The sequence below is a fragment of the Xenopus tropicalis genome, chromosome 2 (assembly GCF_000004195.4).
Source record: "Xenopus tropicalis strain Nigerian chromosome 2, UCB_Xtro_10.0, whole genome shotgun sequence".
NCBI lineage: Eukaryota > Metazoa > Chordata > Amphibia > Anura > Pipidae > Xenopus > Xenopus tropicalis.
In genome coordinates, this window is record NC_030678.2 from 105,541,414 (window position 1) to 105,555,090 (window position 13,677).

Here is a 13,677-nt window from a genome sequence, read left to right on the forward strand (position 1 = left end):
GGACACAAAACATTACAGGCATATACATAACAAAAGCTTTTCCACTCATGTAAGGTTTTAGAGTTCAAAGTCTTTGTAGCATCTGGTGAGTGTAATCAGAATAATAGAGGCAGTACTGTATATATATAAAACAATATATATTTAGAAAGGTAAAACAACTGGACACCACAAGCTGAAGTGTGCCATGTTATCTTTCAAGAGTTAGGGAAACCCAATATTCACAATATTAGTTTAGAAAGGAATTGATAAAAAAGATAGCCTTTACTGTACAAGCTAATTCAGACTAAAGGCTCATGGAGCAGTTTTTTGAGAGCATTCCACTTGCTATTGTAAATAAATTCACAGTGACATTAATGCAAAAGAATTTTCAGGAGATTTGTCACCCATGGGTAGCACTGTCTTTCTGTGGGCAACAAATCTCCACGTGTACCATTATGTGAATGGAATTGCCAATTTTGCCAATTTTACCGTTTTCCAAATGGGGTTGTTTCTCTACTAGTACTGCTATTAGCCTCAAGCAGAGTAGACAGCAACATAGAATATGGAGCTCCTACCAGTCCTGGCAGCAGAATTCTTCAGCAGAGGTTTAAGGGATTTGCTATCTTGTTACCTGCCGGTTTTGCCGGCAGGCAAGGGGTTGCTGGGGTGGAGGGAGGAGGTGGACATCACTGCAGCAATAAACTCTTTATCAGAGCACAAGTCAAGTGGCTGGGGGCACTTGGGAAAGTAAGGTACTTACTAGCCTCATGTTCATTCGAAAACGGGATATCAGTACAGGATTCTGCTGGACAGCACTATTAACAGATGTATTTTGGAAAAATCCGTTTAAAGGTATACTTTTTTCAAAACACATTACTTAATAGTGCTGCTCCAGCAGAATTTTGCACTGATGTCCATTTTTTAAAAAAGCGAACAGATTTTTTTATATCTAATTTTGAAATTTAATTGGGATACCTGTTTCCTTACTTTTCCAGGTTGCCACAGCCATGTGACTTGTGCTCTGATAAACATCTGTCTCTCCTTATTGCTGCACTGCAAGTTGGAGTGATTTCACCATCCCTCCCTCCCTCCCTAGCAGTCAATCAGCAGAAAATTGGGAAGGTAGCACGATAACAGCTACCTGACACCTCTGCTAAAGGATTCAGCTGCCTGAACTGATAGTGCCTCTATAGGCTAATAGCACTGCTGGCACTGTCATAAATTTTAGAGAGTGGTAAACAGGCCTATGACTTCAGTCATTTCTCTCCCATCAAAATACACTGTCCCATAACTGGCCCTTGTGCCATTAGCCTCAGTTAGCTGGTACGTTCACCCCAAGAAGGAGGCAATGCTTAGAAATAGTAAGCCATGTTAGGGAGGTTGGGACCTGTAACACAAAGTTTCTTAGGGAGTTAGTATATTTTTCAGCCCCCACCTTCCCCCGCTTGACAGCTCTGTTAAGGGATTAAAGGCTTTAGAATATAGCAAAATACCTTCATGTAAAAAAATAGGTTTAATTTTAGACTACAATGTTTAAGTATTTTATTTCTGCCCTCTTAAAAAATGTATTCTGTGTTCCAACATTCCATGTGGTATATCAATTACTGTGCTTTGTTCCTTAGGAAATTGTCCTACATGGAGATTTTTATTCTGTACAATGAATATAATTTGTCACTGCTATTAAATTGTCAATTTGTCACTGTTATTAAAAAAAAACACATTTATTTATGCAAATTTAGGTGAATTATTTCTAGCTATGTAGCCCTAATACAAAAAGGTTGACTCAAACACAGGGATGACCTACCTACAACTTTAAGCTTTGAAGGTTTGATACACATGCAGTCATAGATTTGTGTGTGAACATCTGTATATAAACACACAAGCAAAAAGGATAAAGGAAGTATCATACATTTCTGCCTAAAACTTGTCACAAAATTCATCTTTGAATTCTAATATGCTTAAATGAATTACAGTAAAGAATACAGAATAGAAGAGTAGATTACAAAGAGTAGCTTTAAATAAAACATTTTCTAATGGACCAGTGTTGTTAGAGGCATACCGCACCAAAGGCCACACCATTAGACTTGAATAGTGGCTTAGATTATTACTTGAACAAGCATAATATCCAAGGCTATTGGGATATTAAGAGCTGAGTTAGACAGTATAGGTATTAGTACAGTATAGTTTATATATGTGAGTTTATAGATAGGTCTTTATACAGTGGCTTGCAAAAGTATTCGGCCCCCTTGAACTTTTCCACATTTTGTCACATTACAGCCACAAACATGAATCAATTTTATTGGAATTCCACGTGAAAGACCAATACAAAGTGGTGTACACGTGAGAAGTGGAACGAAAATCATACATGATTCCAAACATTTTTTACAAATAAATAACTGCAAAGTGGGGTGTGCGTAATTATTCAGCCCCCTGAGTCAATACTTTGTAGAACCACCTTTTGCTGCAATTACAGCTGCCAGTCTTTTAGGGTATGTCTCTACCAGCTTTGCACATCTAGAGACTGAAATCCTTGCCCATTCTTTTTTGCAAAACAGCTCCAGATCAGTCAGATTAGATGGACAGCGTTTGTGAACAGCAGTTTTCAGATCTTGCCACAGATTCTCCATTGGATTTAGATCTGGACTTTGACTGGGCCATTCTAACACATGGATATGTTTTGTTTTAAACCATTCCATTGTTGCCCTGGCTTTATGTTTAGGGTCGTTGTCCTGCTGGAAGGTGAACCTCCGCCCCAGTCTCAAGTCTTTTGCAGACTCCAAGAGGTTTTCTTCCAAGATTGCCCTGTATTTGGCTCCATCCATCTTCCCATCAACTCTGACCAGCTTCCCTGTCCCTGCTGAAGAGAAGCCCCCCCAGAGCATGATGCTGCCACCACCATATCTGACAGTGGGGAGGGTGTGTTCAGAGTGATGTGCAGTGTTAGTTTTCCGCCACACATAGCGTTTTGCATTTTGGCCAAAAAGTTCCATTTTGGTCTCATCTGACCAGAGCACCTTCTTCCACATGTTTGCTGTGTCCCCCACATGGCTTGTGGCAAACTGCAAATGGGACTTCTTATGGTTTTCTGTTAACAATGGCTTTCTTCTTGCCACTCTTCCATAAAGGCCAACTTTGTGCAGTGCACGACTAATAGTTGTCCTATGGACAGATTCCACCACCTGAGCTGTAGATCTCTGCAGCTCGTCCAGAGTCACCATGGGCCTCTTGGCTGCATTTCTGATCAGCGCTCTCCTTGTTCGGCCTGTGAGTTTAGGTGGACGGCCTTGTCTTGGTAGGTTTGGGGTTACAGTTGTGCCATACTCCTTCCATTTCTGAATGATCGCTTGAACAGTGCTCCGTGGGATGTTCAAGGCTTTGGAAATCTTTTTGTAGCCTAAGCCTGCTTTAAATTTCTCAATAACTTTATCCCTGACCTGTCTGGTGTGTTCTTTGGACTTCATGGTGTTTTTGCTCCCAATATTCTCTTAGACAACCTCTGAGGCCGTCACAGAGCAGCTGTATTTGTACTGACATTAGATTACACACAGGTGCACTCTATTTAGTCATTAGCACTCATCAGGCAATGTCTATGGGCAACTGACTGCACTCAGACCAAAGGGGGCTGAATAATTACGCACACGCCACTTTGCAGTTATTTATTTGTAAAAAATGTTTGGAATCATGTATGATTTTCATTCCACTTCTCACATGTACACCACTTTGTATTGGTCTTTCACGTGGAATTCTAATAAAATTGATTCATGTTTGTGGCTGTAATGTGACAAAATGTGAAAAAGTTCAAGGGGGCTGAATACTTTTGCAAGCCACTGTAAGTATGTGCGTATGTGTGCTTTGGGGTTTGTTTGGAGATGTAAACTTGATGGACTGTGGTCTTAATTTCAAAACAACTTAACTACGTAACTATGTATAGTATCTGCCATATAAAACTAAAATTCTAATACAAGAATATATGCTATTAAAAATATCCTTTTATTTTTTCTGATGTTATATAGTGACAAATATAAAAATAAATGTCATTTTTTATAGGATCTCCTGACAGTCTTTCTATATGTGGCGAGCTGATATCTATACCAGGGCCAGAACTAGGGGTAGGTAGAAGAGGCACCTGCCTAGGGTGCAACAATTGGGGGGCGCCAGGCAGGAACCTCGCCTGCCTACCACTAGTCCGCACTCCCTTGTCATAGCCCCCGCTCGTTGTCATTACGTGGTGGGGGCAATGACACCCCCCCCCGATGTTAACAGTAGGGGTGGTATTTGGCTTAAGCTCTACTATGTGTCATGTATAGCAAACCCCAGGGAAGTATCTGGATTCCTGCCTCAGTGTGTTTTTTTGCTTACAACAGCCACCTTTGGCCTTAGGCCTGGCTCTTAGGTAGGTTGTCTTACTTAATAAGATTTTAGTTATTCCCACAGGGGTAGCCAAGGGGCCCAACATATACTGCAGAGAAGAAGCTGGAAAGAGCTGGATGTACAATTGCGAGACAAACTCGATATTAGGGTCAAAACCAGGAAACAACACAGGGGATAGGACCAGGGACACAGGAAGCAACAGAAGGATTTAGAGCACCTAAGAACAAACAAGCTTGAACTATAACATGCAGTGTGTGGGAATTGTATAGGCAGGCTGATGGTTGCCAAGCCATGCCTACATGAAAACTCAGATACCCAAATCAGTGAAACAGAACCTTAGCTGTCTGCTTACATAGAGTAGAGGTATGACAGACTGCAAAAAACCTGCAGGTCACTGATTCAAATCCAAACAGCATATTACACTATGTAGCATAGACCACTGTCCTTACCTTCCCCAACACAACTTCATACAGCACATTCCTACACCAGAAATCTTTCTGGTCTATAAGGAGGAATGGCTTGTATTATGCCTTCTATGATTTCCTTTTGTTTATGCTGTTTATCCTAGTTTATGTTGCATGCTCTGCCACTGCACACCTCTTTGACCTATGATCGTATTATACAAGCACATGCTTGCAATTACCTATGAAAAGGTTAAACATTTCAACATGAGTCCTTTAAAATGGAACTCATAGCTAGTTGTTAGTTGCCTAACTACTGGCCTGGGGACCAAAAAGAAAAAAAAATCTACACTCTGGTTCCCATCACTTTGATTGCCAAAAAGTGTGTATGGTGAGTAATGAAATACATCATGGAAATATCCCCACTGCTGACATATGAGCAGCATATATCTTACACTTAGGGGCACATTTACTAATCCACGAACGCTCCAAAGGCGTCCGAATGCGTTTTTTTTCGTAATGATCGGTATTTTGCGATTTTTTCATAAATTGTCGTGACTTTTTCGTAGCCGTAACGACTTTTTCGTAAATTGACGCGACTTTTTCGTAGCCATTACGATTTGCGCAAATTGTCGCGACTTTTTCGTAGCCGTCGCGGCGAGTACGAAAGTTTCATTCAAGCTTCAGTATCGTGACTTTCCTTGGGCCAGGTTGGAGCTGCAGAGTGCCATTGAGTCCTATGGAAGGCTTCCAAAATCATGCAAAGTCTGAAAGGTTTGCCCGCCGTTTACGAGCACTCAATACGAAAAAGTCGCGACAATATACGAGCAAATCGTAATGGCTACGAAAAAGTCGTGAAAATTCGCGCAAGTCGTAATGGTTATGAAAAAGTCGTGACAATTTACGAAAAAGTCGTAACCCCGACGAAAAAATCACAAAAAATACGAAAAAGTCGCAAAATGTTCGTTTTCCAATCCGAATTTTTCCCATTCGGATTCGTGGATTAGTAAATGTGCCCCTTAGAGTGAAAGATTATATTTTCCAAAATTAATCATACAGTTTCTCAATTTAAGATATTCGGAAATCCATACGAAATCTAAGTGCATGGTAGTTTTTGAAGCTAATCCCCATGACCTATATTTATACCTCATATACTGACAACTTTTGTTGTCTTTTGTCCTGTTGTATACAACCTTGTATTTTCAACCTAAAAAGTGAATTTCCATTTCTACAAATAGGCACACAATGGAATTGTACCTCTTCCTGCTTAAATAATAAAACCATGCTGTTTTTCAACTTTATGGTGCAAAGAGGACCGTATATAAATAGATAAGCCAGGGCCAGTGCCTAGGGTGACAGCAGTAGTAGGACACAATGCAGCTTTGAATATGTGCCACCTTTGTGCCTCACTGTAGAATATTGGCAAATCCTGTATTATCTTGCAGGTAATAACAAAAATTAAAGGCCCATAACCAATCTTCCATCTAATTTGTTTTCTGGTTGTTTGTTAAAAAAATGCAAGGATGTAAGGTGTAACTAGCCCTTTAATGAACTCGTGCTTGATATTCCACTGTATGAAATTACTTACTTAGAACATTCTTTCTGTAAAAGGCAATGATATAAGAGCACAAGGGAATATAAATGGTTCTATGTTGCCAGAAAACATAATCAAAATATATGTATACATTGCCCCATGGTTAAAATATATTATGAAACACTCCAAACAAATTAGGGACTACTGTTTGAGAGCCATATAAATTAGCTGAGAAAACAGGGACCCTGTGTGGTATATCTACCTGCTGGAAATTCCATTTGTTAGCTTTGGATGTATTTCACTTTCACAAATATTTTTCTCACTGCAAGAAAGCTCCAGGGCAATACTTCATCTTGTGAGACTAAATTAAATAAAAACCATGCTCACGTCTGTAGCATTTCCACTCTGGCATGTAATTTTAGCAGGGTGAAAGCAGACAGGAACAAAATATACCTGTAAAACTCAATGACATATCTATAATACATCATTTTTCTCTAAAATATATTCAAGGCAAGGTTAGTGCTTTGCATAATATATGGATTAAAATTGCCACTCCGGTTGTTCAAAGGTCAATAGTAAGGCTGCAGCATCCCCTTAATCACTTAGGATTCCTTCTCCTCCTGTAACCCACTCGGCCCCCTCCCATAGGAATTGACTTCGGCTCTTGGCTAACTTAGCATGCTCAGTTCTTCTCAACTCAGGTTTATCAAATGTTTACCAAAAGTTGTGGGTGTGGATTTACAGTTTAAGGGCTCATTTTTCCATCATTCTTAAAGGAAAACTATACCCCCAGAATGAACACTTAACCAACAGTTTATATTATGTTAATTGACTTATCTAAGAATCTCGCAAAACTGAAATATATATATATATATCAGTAAATATTGCCCTTTTACATCCTTTCCCTTGATCCACCATTTAGTGATGGGCTGTATGCTCCCTCAGAGATCACATGACCAGAAATAATGCAGCTCTAACTGTAACAGGAAGAAGTGTGGAAGCAAAAGAAAGACAGAATTCTGTCCATTAATTGGCTGATTAGGCCTAGCATGTATGTGTGCCTTGGCTTGTTTGTGTGCACTGTGAATCTTATGATCCCAGGAGGCGGCCCTTAATTCTTAAAATGGCAGTTTTCTATTTAGGATTACCCAATAACACATACTATTAAAAAGTATATTTTTATGAAAATGGTTTATTTAGATGAAACAGGGTTTTACACATGAGCTTGTTTATGCAATATATTTTTATAGAGACCTACTTTGTTTGGGGGTATAGATTCCCTTTAATAGTTTTTAAAAAGTTTTTAAAAGTTTTACTCTTTCCAGCCTCCCTAGAAAATAATAATTTCAAATTCTAAAAGGTACTCACTAAGGAAGAAAACAGGTAGCTAAGAAGGTCAAGGAGGGTCCTATGAAAGGATTGCAAAACCCTGGAAGGTCAGTCTCAGGAAAGGTCCCATTTCCTGGGTGGAGGGTTTCGGGAGGACCTTTTCTGCTTTGACTAGCTATTAGTTTTTGGTCCAGTCTATAGGTAGAAACAAGAATGTTCTATGACTGTAAGTTTAGCAAGGGCATGTGAGTAACAGTAAAGCTTAGTAAAGGTAAATATGTAAATCAATATATTTTCAAATAGAAGTCAGGTTTATAACAAGTCAGATTAAATAAAGCAAAGTGCATCCTCTCTCACTTTTTTATTATATTCTCCATTATTCCCTGCTTTAGACCAGAGCAACAATATATTTTTTTAAATTAATGTCCAACCTTCTTGAAGTTTATTTTAATTTACCGTTTCTTTGTTTTGCTATTGTAATTATGATTCTTGTATACTTTTATTAATTCTAATGGACTGTGAAGATGATGTCTTCACTTATTATTTAGCAGTAGTTTCCCATGTAATGTTATTTGGGCAATAGTCCCTGCTATTCCCAGCAGAGCACTTATTACAAACTATGAGATGGGCCCTTATTTTAGAACTGAAGGGTTTCCCATCGATTTTAATAAGCAAGCAGCTACGTGTCATGGCTACAAAAGACAATGCTGATTATATACTGATAACTGTCTCTATGTGTGTTTTAGCAGAGGCAATTCTTAGGGGCACATTTACAAATGCACGAACGCTTGGAGCGTTCATTTGAATGCTCCGAGCGTATTTGCACCAAATTTTTCAGAGCTTGTGCAACTTTGTCGACTCCCGCGCAAATTTTTCGTACACCCCCGTGACTTTTTCGCAAGCTTGCGCGAAAAAATTGGAAAGGTTTTCCCGCTGTTTACAATTGTTTGGTACAAAAATTTCGTGACTTTCGGATCGCCAATACGATATTATCGTGACTAATACGATTTTTCCGTTAGCATTTTCGTGATATTTGTGATCTTCAGAAATTTTCGTATCCAATCCGAATTTATTCCATTTGGGATTCGAACTCATGATTTGATAAATCTGCCCCTTAGTATTGTCAGTGTATTTTCTGACGTTTAGTAGCCGTGACAAGTAGCTCTGTGTGACTTCACCCTAAAGGTGTTTGCATTCATCACAGCAATTATTTCTAATAAAAAGTGAAATTATATTCATCAGTGTTTTGTACAGGCATAGGATCTGTTATCCAGAACCTTTTATCCAGAAATTTCTGAATTACAGGAAGGTCATCTCCCATAGATTCCATTATAATCAAACAATTCAAAGTTTTAAAAGTGATATCCTTTTTCACTGTAATAATAAAACAGAACTTTGTTCTTACTTCAAAGTAGGATATAATTAATCCTTATCTGAGGAGAAACAATCCTATTGGGTTTAATGTTACAATGATTTTTTAGTAGGCTTAAGATATGGAGATCCATTCTGGATAACAGGTCCCATACCTGTATTTGGTTTTCACCCATAATATAATGTTCTTTGATTCTCATTTTGGAATGTTTTTACAACAGTGCTGCTCTGTCCTATACTATAGTTCATATTACGTCTGCCAAGAAACTGGAAACCTTAGTACCATGAACACCTGAGCATCATGTCTGGGATTTTTAAAAAATGCTCATTCTAGTATTCCAGACTATTCATTGTTTCAACATTGGCTTGACAAGGTATCATTGCTTCCAGGGGAATGTCGGCCAGATTGTATTTGCTGCTTATTATATTTGTACAATGTGAACTGGCAAAACTGAGAATCCACAGTGGAGTTTAAATTGAAATAAAAGGCATTCCTATATAACAAGCTACACAACTGTAAAGTATTGGTTCAATATAATACATTAAAAAAGCTTAAACTCAATATTATTATATAATTTAGTGGGCTCTGTTAGCCAGTTCTGTTATTGATGGCTCCTTGCCCAATTTGAGGCTACATATTTTGGGAATTTTGGGGTTCTTATTATTCCAGACTGCCTACCCTGATTTTAGTGTAACCCTTTCTTGGCTGTAACCAAGCCAACAGCATGGCTAGATTGGTTTAGGGCATGGGGTACATGTGACTCAATTCTTCAGGATGGGCCTTCGCTAAGTGGAAGTGACTGCTGTGTGCAGTGCAAAGTAACAAATGGGCGCCAGAAGGTTCTTGCACTTGAACAATAGAAATGGGTTTATGGTCAGAGACAATCAATATGCAGGGTTATAGCAATACTCACACAGAGGAGATATCAGGCAATTGCACAACAGGTAGAAAAATATGGTGTCCACCAGCTTTGCCCACCTCAGCTGAGGGTGGGGGAGTTAAGGACCACCAAGCAGCACGGCCTCCCTATGGAGAGTAGCCTGGCCCAGTATCTGTATCCTCAGGGTGTCCCTTAGCAGCCAAGGATCCCTCACAGCCGACTATGGATCAGGGATAGGAACTGACCTGATACCTACCTCTTAACTGTGGTCCTGTTCTAAGGCACAATGCCTGTAGAGAAGAATACTTACAGCTAATTTCTACTGGTTGGAGCCAGAAAACTGCTCTTTCTAAATAATCTCACTATCTCACTTTCCTAGAAAGTGCTCTTATAAATTATCCTGATACTTACTACACTCCTCATTCACGGGGTCCCTGCTCCCCCGACTTCACTAGAGTTAGATGCAGACTCACTTTACTGGGGCCCTATTGATCCCAGGCTCAGTGGAACTTGCACCTGGGTCAGCAGATGCAGCCAAAGAGGAAGACCCACCCCTTGCTAAGCACTATATCAGAGTGGAGTATAAGGAGTGGTCTCCCTGTTAAAGGAACAGTAACACCAAAAAATTAAAGAGTTTTAAAGCAAAACAAATATAATGCACTGTTGCCCTGCACTGGTAAAAGTTGTGTGTTTGCTACAGTAACTCTACTATAGTTTATATAAATAAGCTGCTGTGTAGCCCTGGGGGCAGCCATTCAAGCTGGAAAAAAGGAGAAAAGGCACAGGTTACATAGCAGGTAATGGATAAGCTCTGTAGAATACAATAGTGTTTTATCTGTTATCTGCTAAGTGCCTGTGCCATTTCTCCTCCGAATGGCTGCCCCCATGGCTACACAGCTGCATTCTTTATATAAACCATAGTAGTGTTTCTGAGGCAAACTCCCCAGTTGTACCAGTGCAGGACAGCAGTACATTATATTGGAATTTCTTTTATACACTTGAATTTTTTGGTGTTACTGTTCCTTTAACCAATAAGACACATATGCAAAACTCTAAACTGATACATGGGTCTTTGCCCAGTAACAGCACAAACCAAGGAAGCTGCAGGGGTTAAAGCCATAGGGACATGTTAATCCTATGGGTACCTACATTAGTTTGTGATCATTTAAATGTATTCCTATCTCTGTATCTTGCAATTATACATAATTTGGTGGCTGCAGAGGAGGGCTGCCTAAATCCATTGGGATAAGGGGTGTAGTAAGGGAAAAGTATGTGAAAGGGGAGGGTGATTAACCAAAAGAGGCCTTGCTTGGTTCACTACTATAGGAAACCCCATACTTTGCTGGCCATGTCCCAAATTCTTATATTTCTTCTTCTACTCTCTACTCCTCTTTTCTTTTTGCCCTTACAATATAACTGTGAATACACACTTTTCCCATTGTCTTCTTTAGGCACCACGGGCACAAGACAAATCTGTGCAACTGCTAACCAAATCAGTATCTTACATAGGAAATTTGCGTTATAGCTAGAGGCATTTATGTTTGTTTATTTACTTTTTGACATTTATCATTTCATTAACTTTTGGTGCTAATGAGCATTATTATGTGATTAATAATAACAAATCTAATTTATTTTTTTTTAAGGGGAAGTAATCCAAAGGGTAGTCACTTCCAGTAGAAAGTTCTTCAAATCTGTGGTAATCTGTTTCCCTTTACCAGTATTAAGCTTCAGATTGACCAGCTGCAAAATAAATTCTCATTAGGTAACAGGGGTTTAGGTAACAGGGCACAATATTAATTTATGTATTGGGTACAAATTAAAGTTAAAATAGAGGAAGGCAAGCAGAAAATAACTGCTATAATGTGCACAAATCACAGGAGAAACTTGTGTGATAAATGCTCCTCCTGTCACTAACATATATTCCATATATGAATACCAATAATCTGTGATGTCCCTGTCTAGCGTTTTCTTGGTGAGGCCATCCAAAGTAACAGTATTTTGCCATTCAAGCAGTATTGGCTTAATCTGTCTTTGCTGAATGTTTTTAATGTAGATCTGTGAAATTAATCCTGATGACTTTGTTGTTAAGCATGCACCAGATGCAAGTGGAATTTTGATCTCTAAGCTCGCTCATGACACATGTTGTAACAATGATAGATTGTCTCTCTTACACAGGCCTTTATTGTCTTCCAGCTGGTATAAGGAAAATATATCACCTTTTTTATTTTGACATTTTCATTTTAATATTCTTCTATAATAGTCCCCAATTTCCTTTATTTTCATGTAACATCTAAAAAGCATTTTTTAAGGTTTTAAGTATTCTGGCAGTGTTCCTAGTGGTAACAAAAGCTTCATTTATTTCACTGCCTTGGTTTTTTTTTTTATTTTTGTATCTTTCTATTTATCATTATCACTTGTATGATGTGACTAGGCATTATATTTAAAATGATTTATTATTCATCATTCTTCAGATATTAATTATACATATAAGATATTACCCTACAAACACAGTGCTTTAGTATTATGTTCCAATTTTGTCTTCTAGTTATCAGTTTCTAGTGATACCAACAAATCCTCTTGGTGAAGGACCTGCCAGTAACACAGTAGAATTTAGCACAGAATCAGGTATGTTTGTAAAAATGCCTGTGGGCCACATTACACCTCTGTAACGATGGTAGGATTGCAAGCTATAAATACAAAATATGTTTATTTTCTTACTTTGTGGCTGCAGTCACACACTTCGCAGATAAACACCTGCAGTGAGATGGTGAAGGACAATATTACAGGGGACAATACTGAATGATAAGCGAGGGTCAGGAGGAAAACTGCACACCTTTACATAATTGCACTTTTCCTCCCATTGTCCTTGGTAATGCAAATGATGCACAAGCCTTAGGCTGATGCCACACGTGGCGTTTTTACGCCGCATATTTTTTAATTCTCTCGGCGGCTGAAAAACGCACAATATCATCATCCATAGAAATAACTTGAAGGAAACCACACAATGCGTAAATACGCTAGAAAACACCTTACCACGGAATTTTCAAGCGTTTGCCGAAATACGCCGTAATTTGCACAGCAACCTATTCCTATGTATACACAAAGGCAACTGCCAGACCTAGAGGAAATACGCAGTGTTTTTTACTTTTTCGCACTATAAGCACCATGGGAAACGGGATTTGCTACGTCACCAGTACTAGGCTGAAAAACGCCATAGTCAGGGGCTTGTGCGGCGTTTTTAGGCTGAGAAAATATGCAGCGTAAAAGCGCCACGTGTGGCATCAGCCTTAAGGATTTGCAGTTCAATATATAGATTCTGTAATTGATAGGGGTACTGTAATGTTTCAGGTACAGGTATGGGATCTCTTATCCAGAAACCCAATATCCAGAAAGCTCCAAATTACATGAATCCATCTTCCATAGGCTCCATTTGAATTATATCAATTCGAATTTTTAAAAAAGATTTCCTTTGTCTCTGTAATAATAAAACAGTCCTTGTACTTAATGGTAACTAATCTGAATGAATTTATATTGGTGGCAAAACAGTCCTATTGGCTTTATAGATTAAATGTATTTTTTAGTAGGTATGGTAATTCAAATGTCCCTTACCCTGAACACCCCAGGTTCCAAGAATTCCAGATAATAGATCCTATACCTGTATATCACATACATAATCATGCATTCACTATGTTGATAGCAGTGTTGGTATCTTTTAGACTGGTGGAGCAATTTATTTCTTTTCAGTAAAAAAACACTAAATATTAAATTGTATTAGTTAGATAATAATGTTTTAATTGTATTGATAAGACTC

General features: G+C 38.6%; 1 protein-coding gene across 28 annotated transcripts in view; it reads left to right on the forward strand.

Annotated features, from left to right (window-relative positions):
• abi3bp (ABI family member 3 binding protein) overlaps positions 1-13,677 on the forward strand; it is a 188,337-nt gene that overhangs the window by 164,966 nt on the left and 9,694 nt on the right. For all 28 annotated transcript variants that reach the window (XM_031896045.1, XM_031896031.1, XM_031896027.1 and 25 more), the window contains 1 exon segment: positions 12,412-12,491. In XM_031896045.1, coding sequence (XP_031751905.1) covers positions 12,412-12,491 — 80 coding nt within the window.